General features: G+C 36.8%; 1 protein-coding gene across 1 annotated transcript in view; it reads right to left on the bottom strand.

Annotated features, from left to right (window-relative positions):
- The window catches only part of galnt9 (polypeptide N-acetylgalactosaminyltransferase 9), a 75,366-nt gene that overhangs the window by 24,461 nt on the left and 33,512 nt on the right, over positions 1–17,393 (bottom strand). The window contains exon 5 of the mRNA XM_057324345.1: positions 5,288–5,485. Coding sequence (XP_057180328.1) covers positions 5,288–5,485 — 198 coding nt within the window. The remainder of the gene's footprint in view (positions 1–5,287; positions 5,486–17,393) is intronic.

The raw sequence follows: 17,393 nt of genomic DNA, 5'->3' as shown, positions 1-17,393 counted from the left end.
TAAAAAAGCATAGTAATAAATAGTCTATCTATCAATCTGTCTGTCTTATCTGTCTGTCTATATATATGTCTAACTATTTATCTGTCCATCTATCTACCTGTCCATTCATCCATCCCTAATACAGTAGCTGGGACAGAAAAAGGCAGTACTAAGTTGTGCTGATGAATCACTGTAATAGCTCTTGGAGAAAGAAAGAAGTTGACTGCAAATCGTTTCTGAATCAGAGGTTGTGAATGTTGGCCTTTGACCGACTGACAATTGTTTCTGCTGAGTGGGAGTCTGATGAGCCAGAAGCCACATATACAGAAGAGACTGAAATACACACCATATGCAGCCCCTTTGAGTTATTGTTCATAAAATACAGAGTGTTTGTTCATCTGAGTGCTGCTCTTTTGTTCAAACCTCTTTCTTTCTCCTCTAGATTTCTAAGCTCCATGGCAGTCTGCTGAGAAGGCAGTTATATATATACGGTCTGTCATGTCAGAGGTACAACGGGCTAAGCACTCCCTGGGTAAAAGACCCTTGACACTTTATTTTCTCCCACAATACTATATAAAAACAATACCACCACATATCATCTCTCTGTCGCAATGCACTACATGAACAAGTGAAGTGAAGTGAAAGTGAAAGTGAAGTGTGAAAAAAAAAAGTGAAGTGAAGTGAAAGTGACCTATTAGTCCGATATGGTGACCCATACCCGAAATGTGACCTCTGCATTTAACCCATCCAGAGAGTAGTGAACACATGCACAGCAAGTCGTGAACACACGCACACAGGTTTTGAATGACATGAGGGAGAATAAATAATGACAGAATTTCTATTTTTGGGTGAACTATACCCTTACAAAATGTACTGTGGTAATATCAAACAGATGGAAAGAAAAAGAAGATATTTTTATGATTTGGTAAAATCTGTGAAGAAGTCCACATGAGCAGGTAGCTAGTAGGGATGCACCGATAGGATTTTTTTGGCCGATACCGATTTTAACAAACAACTATCGTCCGATTCCGATATTGGTCAATTGCATAGTACTTTACAATATTAGCTATTTTTTTCTGCATTAAATACATTTTACTGAACGCGAATTGGATCCATTTAACATTTTAAGAGAGCCACAAGTTAAGATAAAAATACAATAAGACAACATGACAATCTTCAAAGGTGATTTTTGCTATCCAATATTTCTTTTATTAACAACATTAACTCATTTTTGACTTAACATTGAACATTTCTTTAATAAACTTAAATAAAGTCAGTGCTGTTGCTATCTGATTATTTTGCTCAGAGAAAAACGTTTGATTAACCAGATATGCAACTCATTGCCTCTATGCAGTTAATTAAAAGACCATCAGTATCATCCTTTTTCATGCTTTTGCCGATATGCCAATGGTGTTAAATTAATCCAATATCGGCCGATCAATATCGGTGGCTGTTACATTGGTGCATCCTAGCCATGCTAGTAGCTAGCTAAAAAAAGTCTCTCAGAATGGAGTACAACCAGAGCTCTGTTTGAACATTTGAAAACGTTGCATGACTTATGAAAGTTTGCTTCTGTTGAAAAACCTTTGGGTCAGATCTGAGGTTTCCAGCGATCACAGCAGAGGCCAAGATGATATCCGAGCCTGTCAAATCTCTATAGACAAAAGATCTGATGTGTTTCATAACCTCAAGTCTGTCATTGGTTTGTCATTTTGGTGGGCTGGAACTGAATGGTCCGCTGGCTAACCGCGGGTGGCCTTCTTTTAGAGGCTAATGAATGCTGGTCATACCAACAACAGTTACTGTGCTCCATTCTAAGAAAAGCAAACAAAATCTAAGTTCTGAGAAAAATTCTGTGAAGGAAAATGTTTCATTTATAACCATATAGATTTTATTGTTAAATGTGTTGAATGCATGGCAATTACTATATAGATATGTTTCCAAAGAGCGTGGAGTTTGAAAAGAAGGGTTCATTGTAAACAGAAAGTATGCAGTAGATTGCTAGACTCACCAAACAATCAAACAACCCTGTGGTAACAAGTCTGTCAGAAAGTTAGATATTCACAACGATTACTTCAATGTCTTCTTCAAAAATGTTGTTATGCTACAATATCGAATTGTTTTGTATTTACATCCATTTTAAATGAATTACTTAAAAATAAAGCATCCTTTACTATTGATCAATGACAAAAAAGCTGCCAAAACTAAGCCCCCACCTTAAAGGGATACTTCACCCAAAAATGAAATTTCTGCCATGAATTACTCACCCATTACTTGTTCCAAACCAGACTAAATTTCTTTGTTCGGTTGAACGCAAAGAAAGATATTTGGAAGAATGTTAGCAACTGGCAGTTCTGGGGCACCATTGACTACCACAGTAGGAAACATGACAATGGCAGTCAAAATTGCCCCTGAACTGTTTGCTTTCCTAAATTCTTCCAAATATCTCATTCTGTGTTTAACAGAACAAAAAAATGATACAATAATTCTTTCTACTATGGTAGTCAATGATGTCCCAGAAATATCAGTTGCCATTCTTCCAAATATCTTTCTCTGTGTTCAACAGAACGAACAGAAAGACATTTATGCAAGTTTGGAACAACTTGAGGGTGAGTAAATGATAAAATAATTTTTATTTTTTGGTGAACTATCCCTTTAAAGTTTCCCCATTTTTTGGCACTGACTGCTTGTTTACAGACATTTGAACAGGACATTTTCCTTCATCTAGCTGTAAATAGGAGTCATTTAAATAAACAGTGTTGCAGTTTGGCATGAGTATTGGGATCCTCTGTGCTGAATAGCCACAGGCAGGCTAAACTGCACTAGATACACAGAGAACGCAGGAGAAGTGGAGCTGGAATGATTTCCAATAACTCAACTCATTGACACGCCGTGGGCCTGCGGGCGGCTATTTTAACCTGTCAATACAAGCACTTGTGATGAGAGCTGCATGGACAATGACTCCTGTAATGAGATTCTGCACAAACATATTGTTACCTCAGGTGACGCATATTACAGATGTCTTTATTTTAATTGAAAGGTGAGGTACAGCAGGAATCAGTCTGAGGAGAATAATCGTGTTGGTTTAAATGAGTTTAAGTAAAGCTACAATCTACAAAGTTTGCCTCTATATTGCCATCTGTGTTTGGAACAAGGAATTGCAGGTTACTTATTGACTACCACTGATACCCATATTAGAAAAAATTATTTGTAAATGTCTTTGTTCTGTTGACCACAAAAGAAGATATTTTGAAGAATGTACGAAAGCACCCAGTTCTGGGGCATTTTTGAATACCATTGTAATTTTTCCTACTATGGTAGTCAATGGTTGCCAAGAACTGTTTGGTTACAAGCATTCTTCTAAATATATTTATCTGTGATCTTCAGAACAAAGACATTTATAAAGATTTGGAACAACTCGAGGGTGAGTAAATGATGACAAAATTCACATTTTTGGGTGAATTGTCCCTTTAAATAAAGTCAAACTGACATTTCCTACGAAATTATAGACGACAGCTCAAAATATAAATCATTATTATAAGCTTACCGGTCGGAATAACGGTTATTTTTGAAAATAGCTTGTTTTATGTACTTGGTCAATAACTGATTTTTCTTCGTTTTTAACCAAAAACAGATTGCAAAAATGTACAGTGCTTAAATTTATTAGACCACCTATCACAATAATGAGAAAACAACTTTTTTTAAGAATCAAGACTTGTTTAAAACTAAAAAATGTATTGTCATTTATTAATTTTAAGAATCAAAACTTGTTTAAAACTTAATAAAATGATTGTCATTTATTAAGCAAATAACAAACTGAAACAACAAAATAGTCTTTATTCACACATAATAACCAAAAATATTTTGTATGGCCTTCTTTGGCCTTGATAACAGCTTGCAGTTTTGCTGGCATTTATTTACTTTTCCACAATGTCTGTTGTAATTAACTGTAATTGGGCATCTGAATAAAAAAGTAATAAAGTTCTGCCTTCCTTGTAAAACAGTAAATTCAAAAATTTATGAATAACAACAATAATTATATTTTAGCATAAGAAATGTTACTTTAATTAAAGAGCTTACACATACTGATGTTTTAACCATTAGAGAAATGTAAAAAAAAATATTTTGGTAATCACCAATAGTGTTAGTTTAGGGCAGTCTAATAAATTTGTTAAGCACTGTTTATTTAAGTAAGGATGTACAGTATTGGTATTATTTTTATGCAAACGTTTTTGTAACACGAGTGATAAACTAGATGCTTTTCGCTCTGCACTCCAAGCATCTTTTATTAAGTTTGACTGTAATAAAAAGGGAAAAAATGATAACTTTCAGTAACCAATACGAGTCATCGTGGGATGGACTCCAGTTATATTGGGCTGCAGGCCTAGTTTCTCCTTCCAAAAAGCTATCAGTCATTCAGATGAATAATGAATGAGATCTCTGCTGTGCTGATACTCTCACACAATAGTGACCTAAACCAGATTTCATACGAAATGAAAAAGTTCACTCTCTGTTGGCAGGCCACAGTCACGGCTCCTGGGGGTTTAAGACTGAGCTGTAATAAAGCTCACCTTGCCAAGTTGGTTTTGAGCATAAAATGGGCTATTTTACTGTATTAGCTGATGATTTGAGAAGGGCACCACGGACTGCAAAAGACCACAGTGAATCTTAAAGGGTCAGTTTACCCCAAACGAAAAATTGTTTTTATCAATTACCCATTCTAATGTTATTCCAAATCTGTATGACTTTCTTTCTTTCGCAGAACACAAAAGAAGATATTTTGTAGAACATTGGTAACTAAATAACATAGGGTGCCATTGACTTCCATTGTATAAACTCCAAAACCACCTCTAAACCACAATTTCTCAAAATATCTTCTTTTGTGTTCCACGGAAACACAGAAAGTCATTTGCGGAGTTTGAAAATAATGGTGAATAAATCATGATTTAATTTTTATTTTAGTTGAAATATCTCTTTAAATAAGTGGAGTTTTCCTGTCCTCTTGGATCACTTTAAAATATTAATGATCAATGCACCTGAAGGTCGATCAAGGCCATGAAGTACAGGAAATAAATGATAAACGATGATAACATTATATATTTTTAAGATTTCAAGTTGTTAAAGTGACCTAAAGGAATCGCTCCATCAACAAAACTTTCACGCAAATAAAAACATTAATGTATTTCTTAAAAAAAGTAAGCTAAACCCTACTTATCTCTCTTAAAATATTAAACTCTTACATCCCTGGTCATTTATATTTCAGAGAATGTCTTCATGCATTATTAAGTAGACCACTGGCTGCCCTCACCTGATGGGGGCAGTCTCATCTCCTTTATCCAACCAATCCTGCGGAGGAATGATGTACATGCACCAGAGTCCCCAGTTGTATCCGTGAGCTGCATTGGCGTATTGCTGCACCTCAAACGTGTTGTACTTGATATTATCTATCGCAGGAAGGATTATCCTAGTGTGATCTTCTTTCACTCTGGTGAGGATAGGCTCCGCCCTGAATTAGTGATAGAGGAGAGAGGTGGAAGAGAGAGACAGATAAAGAGTTCAGACATATCAAGCCTTTCTGTACGAATTACTTTTATTTGAAATATTCTTGACTGCACAGAGCAACTGTGGTAAACTCAAGATAGCAGGTGTTAGGATGTCAATGTGAAATGTTCTTACATCATTTTGTTATAAACATTCTCAAAACATCCACACCACAGGCGTACTGCAGGATTGACAGAAAATTACATAATTCTGCAACTGGGAAACATTGGAAAGTAGGACAGCGTTTAGCATTTTTGTATAATAAATTTACCAAGTAAATCATGATGATTTTGACTGTATCAACAACACCTTGCTTTCTACATTAAGAAGTAAAATAGCATTTAAACAAAGTACAATGTAATTTTCAAATAACCTTTTCTCAGGTATTTTTCAATAAGTGCACTCAAACAGCATTATTCCAAAGTCAATAAATGGTCAAATTAGTTGATCAGTGTATATTTTACGGTCAAGCTCATTTACTAATGCAACCACCCCACCATCAATCCCATAATCCACCCTGAAAGTGTAGCACTCAACTCCCATAGAAGTTAAATGAAATGCACAGTTCTCAAAACAGCTCTTTGAAAAATGACTTTCAAAGTATAATTTCTTGGCAATTCACACTATAAACTACCTTTCACGACTATGCACCTTTGTGAAAGTGGGTTTTCGACACATATAGCGCAAATTTTCTACATAGTGTAGAAAATGACTCTCTCCTATACAAACATTTCAAAGTCACGCACTGTAAAAATATTCGAACATAATGATATACGCAAATCTAGTTTAAATCACAGAAGCATGCAAACTTAACAAACTTGAAGCATTATTTACAAAAAAGTTACCACATAATAAAAAATATGACATACACAAATGTTAATTAAAATATTATAAAAAAAATTAAAATTAAGATCAAACAAATAAGAAAATATCATTAAATGTCATAACGTCCTTAATGGGATACATTCAAATTTGGTCATCGTTTATTCACCCACATGTTGCTCAAGATCTGTATATAACTTTCTTCAGTGGAACGCAAACGAAGATATTTTGAGAAATGTTTCAGTGATTTTGTGTCTATACAATGAAAGTCAAGGGGAATCAATGTTGTTTGGTTTCATGATCTTCATTTGTGTTCTGCAGAAGAAAGAAAGTCATACAGGTGTGGAATAACATGAGGGTGAATAAATGATGACCAAATTTTAATTTATCCCTTTAAGGACGATATGACATTTTTTTGGTAAAGATTTTGCTATACTGTGAATAAAAAACAATCTGTTCTGTTTCACTTGTTTTATATTGAGATAAAACTCTCCAATACTCCCTCTCTTGGCTTTGATGTATAATTAAAGGTGTTGTTTTCATATTTCACATTAAAGCTTTTCCAATTGTAAGAAACATGAAATATTTTTCACACACTTAATTGTAACACAGAAATGTCTTTAACGACTTATCATTGTAAATAACTGTAACATAATGAAGTTTCACATTCTATTTACACATTCAACTGCTGCGTTTACACTTAAAACCATGTGGCCATTTCCAAGAATCATTCTAGGCAGGAAATTGATTTTGTCACTTTTGGAAATAAGCTTGTATTTCATAATCAAAACGATGTTGGGTTAAATGAAGCACAATCAAGTCTGACAGTCCAATCATCACATATTGACATCTTCAGCAGATGCAAACACACGACTAACAAGAAAACCAGCAGAAACTTTCCATCACACCCTTTAACAAATGTCCATCTGTTCATTACTCAACCACCTCACACATCATTTTCATCAAATTATCCGTCTTCCTTCACTGTTTTGGAAATAAACTCTTTTTGACTACAGGTAAGACAATTATAATTATTTTTATTTAATTACCTTCATAACTCAAAGACTACTACCTGTCTTCTTTTGGTTTAAAGGGGTCATATGACACAGACTAAAACGAATATTATCGTTTGTTTTAGATGTAATGCAATGTGTATACACGATTTAAAGTTAAAAAATGCGTGCGTGTTTGTATCTCCTCTTTGCCCCGCCTCTCTGAAACACGCTGCTTTTTTACGAAACTCATTGCTCTGAAAAGCGAGGTGTGCTATGATTGGCCAGTTCACCAGTGCGTAGTGATTGGTCGAATACTGCAAGCGTGTGACGGAAAAGTAACGCCTCTTACCATATTTGGAACATCAGGTTCCAAAGCAAATGTACTGACAGGTAAACCCACCTTACTTGCGTAAACATTTGGGCGGTCTTAGTCAAATCATACCATGAACTGACGTAGATTTGTGGGAGTGTGGTTACACAAGGCGTTTCAGGCAGCTCTGGGTGAGCATTTGCTTTTAGATAGAATGCATCTTTTGTTCCAAAACTTTAATATTTGCAATTTTACGTGTCTAATACATGCATGGGCCATTTATAACACACCAAAGACATGGAAAAACACGTAGTCGAGCCATATGACCCCTTTAAAAAACATATATTCATGTCAAAAATAACTGTGCTGTTTTAACACATCTAATGAGATGTGTTATTGAGAATATTTGGAAAAAAATAGGACATGTATTCTAATTATATGACATTTTAGACTTTCTTAATCCATAACAATTTATATTGTTAACAAAATCCAAAGCAAATTACAAATGAGGTAAGCAATTGGAACAACATAAGGACAACAAAAAGCATTTTTTTCTTTTAGGATAGAAAGGGTAGAAAAGAAATAGAAGTCAGATCTGATCGGTCAGGTGCTGACGGAAGAGATGTGTTTTCCTAAAGATGGCTACAGAATCTGCTGATCTTGTAGCAGCGGGCAGATCATTCCAGAAATGTGGAACAGATCCAGAGAAGGTATGTGAGAGTGGTTTTAAGAGTCACTATTCCAGCTTCATCTTCATAACATTTCATCCTTCATGTCCTTCCTCTTTGTCTTCGCTTATTTATTAAGGTCATCCTTAAAAAGCTGAATCACATTAATGCAATGATCACCTGCAAGAGATGCGTTTTAATGGGGCGGTGAGCGAAAAAAACAGCATGCTGAGAGGTTTCTTAAAGTAAATGTCCATCTGGCACACCAGAGCCCTTTAAAAGGAATCAATGGATAGAGATTGACGAGTATGTTTACTGCCAACCAGTCTGTCATGAGGGGAAACGGTCCTTGTGTCATTCCTCGATCCCTCAAACCACCTATAACCACCTAATCATCCTAAGGTCTCTTATAAAAAAAGACCAAAAACATATTGGAAATAAAAAGAGTTAAAGGTGCTGTGTGTAATCTTTTGGAGGATTTATTGACAGAAATGCAATATAATTTACATAACGATGTCTTCAGAGGCATATGAAGACCTTACATAATGAAGTGTTATGTTTTTATTACCTTAGAATGAGCTATTTCTATCTACATACACCGCAGTCCCCTTGCATGGAATTTGACATGTTGTTTCTACAGTAGCCGGACAAACTGCTCTACAGAGCACGTTTCGTAAATACGTTATCTCCTTCGGCAAAGAAGCAAAAAAGTGACGACATCTTAGCCCCGTGTCAGCCTCCGTAGTGCTGCGAAAGGGAGGGGTGGAGTGAGCCATTGGTTGCAATTCGCAACCTCACTACCAGATGACGCTAAATTTCATACACTGGACAACGCCTGATCTTTTGTCCAAGCACAGTTCTGAAATAGCACGAGATGGATGCAGCATATGTGGGGGAGGTGAGAAGGTACCGATACACTAACCTTGCAGGAGAAATCATCCCTCTTGTGAATCTACACATTCATCTTATTCTGTCCTTGGGCCACTGGCATCATAGCCCCGACCAGGTACATGTAAGATCCCCAAGGATCCACTCTGGGCTATAATAAACTACAGGTGTACAGATGAGATTCCACACTTACTTTGGACACTGATGGATATCCCATCCTGCATTGGTGAAAAGATTTTGCTTCAACTATCAGTTTAAACGATCTGCAAATCCAGCGTTATATATACTGTATATACTGTATAACATTCATGACAATTACAATGACAATGACAATTTATTATATAGCACAATTAATTACAACTTCTGTTGACCAATGTTCTTTCCAGTAAAAACACAAACAAGGAAAATCAAACAAGAACACAAACAATAAAATCATACGAATCAGCCATACGCTTGAGAAAATAGAAATGTCTTTAGCCTGGACTTAAACATATTAAGAGAACAAGCTTGTCTAATGGATAGTGGCAAGGCATTCCAAAACCTGATCACCTCTGCACTTAATCCTCGATTTAGCGGTAAACAATAGATCCTGGTTGGAAGACCGAAGGGATCTAGTAGGTCGATACTTAGTCAGTAACTCACAGAGATAAGTAGGGGCCAAACCATTTAGAGATTAATAAATGAGGAACAAGATTTTAAAATCCACTCTAAAACGAACAAGCAATCTATGTAGTGAGCGTAAAATAGTAGTAATATGATCCCTCTTTTCAGCCCCACTTAGAAGTCGAGCCGCAGCATTCTGAGAAAGCGGGATAAAGCTGTCTGGCTAATCCCAAAATAAAGTGAGTTACAATAGTCAAGTCTAGATGAAACAAAAGCGTGAATTACTTTTTCGAAATCTTTAAAAGAAAGAAAATGCTTTGAGAGCAGACGCAGCTGAAAAAAGCAAGCTTTAACAACTGAATTTATTTGACGGTCAAACTTTAAGCCATCATCAAAAATGAAACCCAGGTTTTTTACCCATGATTTCAAACTCGGAGACATCCTACCCAAATCCAGACGGGTTAAAAACTATAATTTTATTTTCATTTAGAATTAAACAATTTAATGAGAGCCAAGCCTTCACATCCGCCAAACTCAAGAGACTCAAGACCCACAGAATTGAGTTTAACAGGCAAATAAACCTGGGTGTCATCCGCATAACAATGAAAAGACAACCCATGTTTCCTAAAAATCGAGCCAAGAGGGCGCGTATAGAGAGAAAAAAGTAAAAGGAGCCAAAATGGAACCCTGGGGAACCCCACAGGGCAAAAAAGTATTAAAACAGGTGGAATTAAACCTGGAGAGGAGTACCTCAATGCTAACAACAATAGCTGGCATAACTTCATGAAAAATTTAAGAAAATTAGTCTTTGGTGGAAAGAGTAATACACAGAGAAAGGCGGCCACAGGTTGAGACTATAGGTGCAGCAACAGAAAAAGGGACAGTAAACATAACAGTCTTATGGTGGGAAAACCCATTTTCACAGACTTCTAAATCAGAGAAACTAGGCCCGTGCATAAGCACTAAGTCAAGTATATGGCCACCTTTGTGAGTGGGAACATTAACCCCAATAGAAAAATCAAAAGCATTCAATAAATGGATAAACTCCTTAGCTAAGTGATCATTCATGCAGCAAACATAAACATTAAAGTCACCGAGTACAAGAAGCTTGTCTTATTTCGGAGTCACGTCACCCAGGAAGTCAACAAACTCTGTATAAAGCTGCTGTTTTTGCTCACCACTGAGCGACAGGTAAAATGATCTTTATTTAAAGAAACAAGTCCGCCACCCTGACCTGATGTGCGTGGGGAATTAAAAAACATTTAGATGGCAAAAGTTCAGAGATAGGGCTCAAATCACCAGGACAGAGCCAGGTCTCAGTGAGAACTAAAAAATCCAGGAAAACAAGTCACTTAAAATGAAAGTCTTGTTAATCACCGATCTGGTGTTGATCAAAGCCATCCTTAGACACCGAGGATTTGAGGTAGATTCCTTGCGTTGCTTTGCTCGGGGTAGAGAAGGATGATGTTTCAGACACACTCCTCCACGATGAAAGCGAGGTGAAAAAACAGGTCCACCGGAGAGCGGGACCGTCTCAGTTGGAACCAAGGGGATTATCCACTCTGGAATCGAATCCAGGGAGCGCCGGAACTTGGTCACGGGTACGGAGCAAGGCCAACTGTGTAAAAATCCAGGTATGGACGATAGGATGGGAGGAGGAATATAATGAGAGCCATCCCGTACTTGATGTGCCAGCACGTGTGCAAAAACTTGCAAATTTAAACGGGATGCCCAATCATAGGTCAGTACCAGTGAGTGAGTCAGTACAGTAAGTACCCACTCAGTACCCTTCATTACCAAAATGCAATGAACAAACAATCACACTGGCACAGCAGAACTTCCGTAACCGGAACAAAGCACATTGATGGGCATGCTTTCTCTCTCGCTCTCGTTCTAGGGTGCGTTTCCTGAACAACGACATAACTCGCTGGTTAACCACCATAGTACGATGCATCGTTGGGGAAATTACCGATGTACAGTAGTTATGACTGTTACGACTGTTTCCCACTTGGTTCAATTGTTTGAACCAAGTGGGTTCAGTAATCTAGACGATGACGCCACTCAGGTGGTGGATGTCTACTTATAAATACGTTCAGATCGAATGAATGTCAAATTCTTGCTGTAAACAACATACATTGCATTTAAAGTTACAGTTTGTAAAAACCGCCACTAGAGGGCACACAATCAAGACAACAACAATGGCATAGCTTGATGACGCTGTGAAAGAGCGTGGAATGATGGGATCTGTTGTCTTCAACTCCACCGCTGATGGCCATCAATACGACGGGAAAGAGAAATCATGTTAGCGGATGAGGTTTGAAGTTTTATAAATGTTGCGAATAATTGTGGTCCATAAATAAGTGACTGCTCGAAACAAGCTAGTAGCTTGCTAGATGCTAGACACTACTTTCGCATTTGTCCACGACACTGTTGTCATGCGGTTTCTACATCACTAAAGGCGGTTAACAAAGGGGAACGCGATATGACGCCATTGAGAGGAGACAGCCCCGTGTCACTGTTTAGAATGCCGAATTTCTCACGATTTACAAGTAGTTGGAAACATTTGAGATATTGTAAGTACTCAGCTGAACAAACTATATAACACTAGCCTAGTGGTTTTTGGATATTTTACTGCAAAATTGTTACAAACTGCACCTTTAAGGACTACTTTTATTATTCTATTTTTGTTATCTGTTGTTTTATTTCACGATATTTAATACATTTATAAGTGTCCTCCCACGTCATTCCACCCAGGGATTCCCCAGGGTCATAGAGCACGCATGTCATGCGCACGCGCACTTTTTAAACAACGGCGCTTCTATTTTCTTGACAATCATGTCCAATTTAATTTGTATATATTTAGAATGATGGATATAGAATGCACTGCGTGTTGCTTGCTTACTTTGATCAAAAGCTTGATGCATGTAAGTCTACATGTTATAATGATAAGGAACAATGCTTCTAACCACAGCTCTAGACCTGTAGTTCCAATCACGCAACTTTGCGATGCTGTTTGCGATTGATCATTGGAACGATAGTTTTGGAAAACACTTAAATCGTTGAACTACGCTGGAATGACGGAACTAGCGACCATTGTTGGCTAACGATGCTCGTGTGCTTTTCCGGTGGAAAATGCCCATGAAAGGAATAAGGACCTCTGTTACGTAACCAAGAGCCATGTTTGAAAAAAACTTTCCGAAACCTATACGAAAGCTGAGGGAGTGTATTTGGCATAGAAATATGGTGTTATACGTCCAACTCGTTTTTTGACACTTTGTTTAGCATGAGAATCCAGCATGTTTAACAGTGAAAAGAAGTCAGAATGCATAAAGCGTGTTGAACCCCCCTTTAATAGAAATTGTATTTATAAAGGGAACTACAGTGGTTAGAAGTGGATTTGAGAAAATAAAACTCTGCCAACAGAAATAAAAAAATGATGATGATGAAACTGGGTACAAATTTAGCAAAAGTGATTGCTAAATGGACCACCACATCAAAAGCACACATAAGAGAATACATTACATTCATACATTTTTCATAAGCTTGATCCCATTGTGTGATCTTATTTTAGTCAAAGGGATATTGGTTATTGTTGCATTTGATATGTTGTTTTGCAGTATCTTGTGTTTCCTGCATTAATCATGTCCTATAGGTGCATCTTGGTAATCCATTTGTCCTTGTATATTTAAGCCCTCTTGTTTTCATTCCTCTGCTAGATCCATGGTTAGGGCTTCTTTCAAAAATATGACTCTCGTATCTAGTTTAGCTCACTCAAAAATCTATGACCATGAATAAAACAAAAAACAACCCACAAAAAAACGTACCAACATACATCTACAAAACCCATAGGGAACATACATATAGGGAACGATTTATTATATTGTAATGCTCCTTTTTATTATTCAGACCAACCAAAAGCCGGAATATATAACCTGTCAAAACACAGGCATGAAAAAAAATGTTATGGGCCACGATCACGCCGGCAAATCACAAACTGAAAACAAAAGAAAAAGAGAGAGGAAAAACAACAACTTTAAGGTATCACAGAACCTTGGCACACACGTAAGGCTCGACTCAAAACAAACACATCGCTCCACAGGACAGTGTGTGACAGGAGCAAACAGAAGAGAGGAAAAGAAGCTCAAATCTTACAGAAAAACAGACAGGAACTGAAAATCGTAAACAAATATGTCACCGACTGTATACAATTCACCCAGCTTCATCCTGCATTTCTGCCCTTAAACTGAATTTAATTCTGTTAAACTTGGATTTATCCTGTATTAACGCTGCTGCTGGTAATTGGTAGGAGTAATTATAAAAGCAATCCCATTGGACACAAAGTGGGCAAAAGGGCAGCGTGCAGAAGGGCAGCAGTCGTTGCATCTCAATTGGAAGGCTGCACCCTTCAAAGGTCGCATTTGTTGGCTGCATACGTCATTGAGGTTTATTCAGGTTTTATTTCAGAAAAGCAACCATTACATTTCAAGGTAAGAATGAAACTACAACAATTACATCTTGAGCAATAAATATTAATTTTAAAATGTTTTTTTAACTGAAATGAGACAACCTATGCGCTCGACAATTGCGACCTCCGGAGGACGCAGCCTTCGAATTGAGACGCAGCGAGTGATAAATTATTTTAACCACAGGATACACCTAAATCTCTTCAGCAGAGGAATAAACAAAAAAATGACAGATATATAACAAGATTGAATAAAAGTTAAATCTGCATTTAGTGTTAAACACTCTCAAAAGTGAAAGTGCTAAAAAGGGCTCTTTGCAGCCATAAAATAAACATTGTCTGATTCCCTAAACAAACTTTCAAAGGCTTTTTATAGTCTGTAGATCTCTTCACTACAAAAAACCTTTTAAGCAATAAAACGGTTTTGTGGACGTTAAAAGTTCTTTATGAAATCATACAGCCTGACAAAGAACACTTTACGAGAGCCTTTATTTTTAAGAGTGTACTAGGCTGCATGATTTTGAAGAAAAATATGATAAGCGATACCTGCTAAATGCAATATGCAATAGAATAATAATACCTTTGGTATTGGTAAGACCAATTTAAATTACAATAAAATATATGTAAAAACTAACAATTATGTAACCAACACACGTTTCATATTCTTTCTTGGAAAAGAAAGCATCATTATTTCTGAAAGTGACCAGCCATGTTTTACTGTTGCGGTACAAAAAAAAACTAATCTGACAACGTTGTTGCAAGCCATTGCAAATGCATATTGTGATATTGCTGCTGTCCTTCTGAAACCTTGTATGTGTGTATGTGTCATGTCATGATTATGAAAGTGTCATGTCAGTCTTATGAATACCCCTTCAAGTGTTACCAATTATTTTATGTAATTCTATTGCTGTTATAACAGATGAAATAAAAAATCGGTCAATATGAGACGTACAGCTGTATTGTATACATTTTAGTAAAAACCTTCTGTAGAGGAATGTTATATCATATACTTGCTAAAAGTCTGTCAAACGCAAGAATCAAACTCGCTTCAAATGCTCATGACTTCTCCTCTATCTCTCATTTCACTTGACTTGACATGTCATCTTTGGGAAGTTAGTTTCGCTGTATCCTTCCTGTCCTTTGCTTTTACAGATAGCCCAGGAACACAGTCCACAGAGGATTAGTCCAACGACTGTGTGACATATCTAGAATTAGGAAACGTCTTCTCATGTGCCTCTATCAGAAAATGAAATCTTGCCTCACTCACTGAGGACCCCATGAACTGTTTGCGTGTGCCCCAAAAAATGCCTGGTTAAAAAGCTTAGCTCTTTCAGGCTAGGGCAAAATATTCCCCGAAGCAGTATTTTTCGGATAGAGGATTTAATTTCTGACATGCTGTTTTTAAGCACATTACGGATCTCCTGAACAGCTTACAAGGCGAGTTAGATTTATCGCCTTTGGACATGCAGCTTGTCACAGTAAAGCTATGTTCGCGTCATCCTTTTAAATGTTTACCTCTTTATTTTTTAAAGTAACAAAATGTTCCCGAGAGCAAGTCCGTCAACCTCACAGCATCTCGCTTTGCAAAACTTTGCTCTAAAAATAGCCGTAATGAGTTTAGACAGTAAAATCATTACATTAGATTGACGACTGCCCACTTTTGCCATATTCTTTGTTTACCTATTAACACAATGAATTATCACTCGCTGTTTGTGATTAATGGTCCTTTTATTTTCAAGTACACAACTAATCAGGCCTCATTTCCTCTCAGTGCCACAGTTTATTCAAATCCAACCTCACTAAGTGGTGTTTTCCTGGACCCAGATTACGCCCACCCTCCAAATAAATCCTCTAAATGTGTATTAACAGCAATCGGAGGACAATTTAAAACAGATCAAGACTTGAGTAATGTTGATTCACTGGAAAAACAAACAAACAAATTAAAACATCCGTTATATAAAGACAAATGAGAGATGCCCTAGACACAGGTTCAATGTATGAAATGGATGCAGTATTAAACAATGCCGTGTTAAAAAATCAGCAGAACATAATTTTAGTGTTATTCGCACGTAGCCCAAGGAAGTCTATAATATATCTGAAGAAATCGTTAGTATATCCATTCGTCTCCACTGAATTTGTGAGAACCACATTATTAACTATTATTATTAATATATGTCATTTTTATCAAAAATTTGTGTCTTTCACTTTCACTATGAATTAGGTCTAAAACATTAAGTTACCTATTGGTTTAATAACATTTCTTTGGCTTGCCACACGGATTTGATTCCTACATCAAATGTACACACACAAAAAAAATGTTGGGTTGTATGGACCCATTGTCCATATTTCTACAAGCACGGGTTGAAACAACACTACATATTTAGAGTGTATCGGTCCTTGTTGCTTTGCATTAAAAAAATCTGGTATCATGGTACGGTTTATTTTTCAACAACCCATGCAGTATCAACAACAACAAAAAAGTCTGCTGCTCGTACATAGCAGCAGACTGTACATTGTACATAGCCTACCTTCTGTATTTTCTGTTTGTCTCTTAATAAAGAGACTGAAAAATTAATATGGATGGTCATTAAAACAACATTCCAAAACAACAAGGCTGGTTGTGCCCTAAGACTTTTGTACAACATCATACTTATTCAGGCAAAATATCAGATTTCACTCATGATTATCAAAGCCAAAATAATGCATGACATAATTTTCATTGCAATATCTATGAAACTCTAGATAAGGAACGGGATCTTGTGCAGGGACATCACCTTTCACTGTGAGGTTTTAGCTCCATTTGCAAGTCCTGTGTTTGGATCTTCCGTTTGACTGACTCCAGAAAAGCTCATCCCTCATACTTCATTAGCTCTAATCACTTCACATTTTCCATCTGGAGTTCTCCATCAAGTTCCAGTAGATTAGTGTGGTAAAAGGTGAATCAACAATTATGTAAAGCAGTTCTGGGAAGTCTTCAACAGGGCGTGCAAACAAGAGAAAACAGCACAGGTCTCCGGTTCTGAGCTCACACACCGCCAATATCCCATATGAATAATGTTTTACAAACCTAACCATGATACTTACCGACATATGGAACACCCCATGTAGGGGTCCATATGGTTATG

This window comes from Triplophysa rosa, linkage group LG2, assembly GCF_024868665.1.
Source record: "Triplophysa rosa linkage group LG2, Trosa_1v2, whole genome shotgun sequence".
NCBI lineage: Eukaryota > Metazoa > Chordata > Actinopteri > Cypriniformes > Nemacheilidae > Triplophysa > Triplophysa rosa.
Note: the sequence above shows the minus strand (reverse complement) of the source record. Positions and strands in the feature narration are given on the sequence as shown.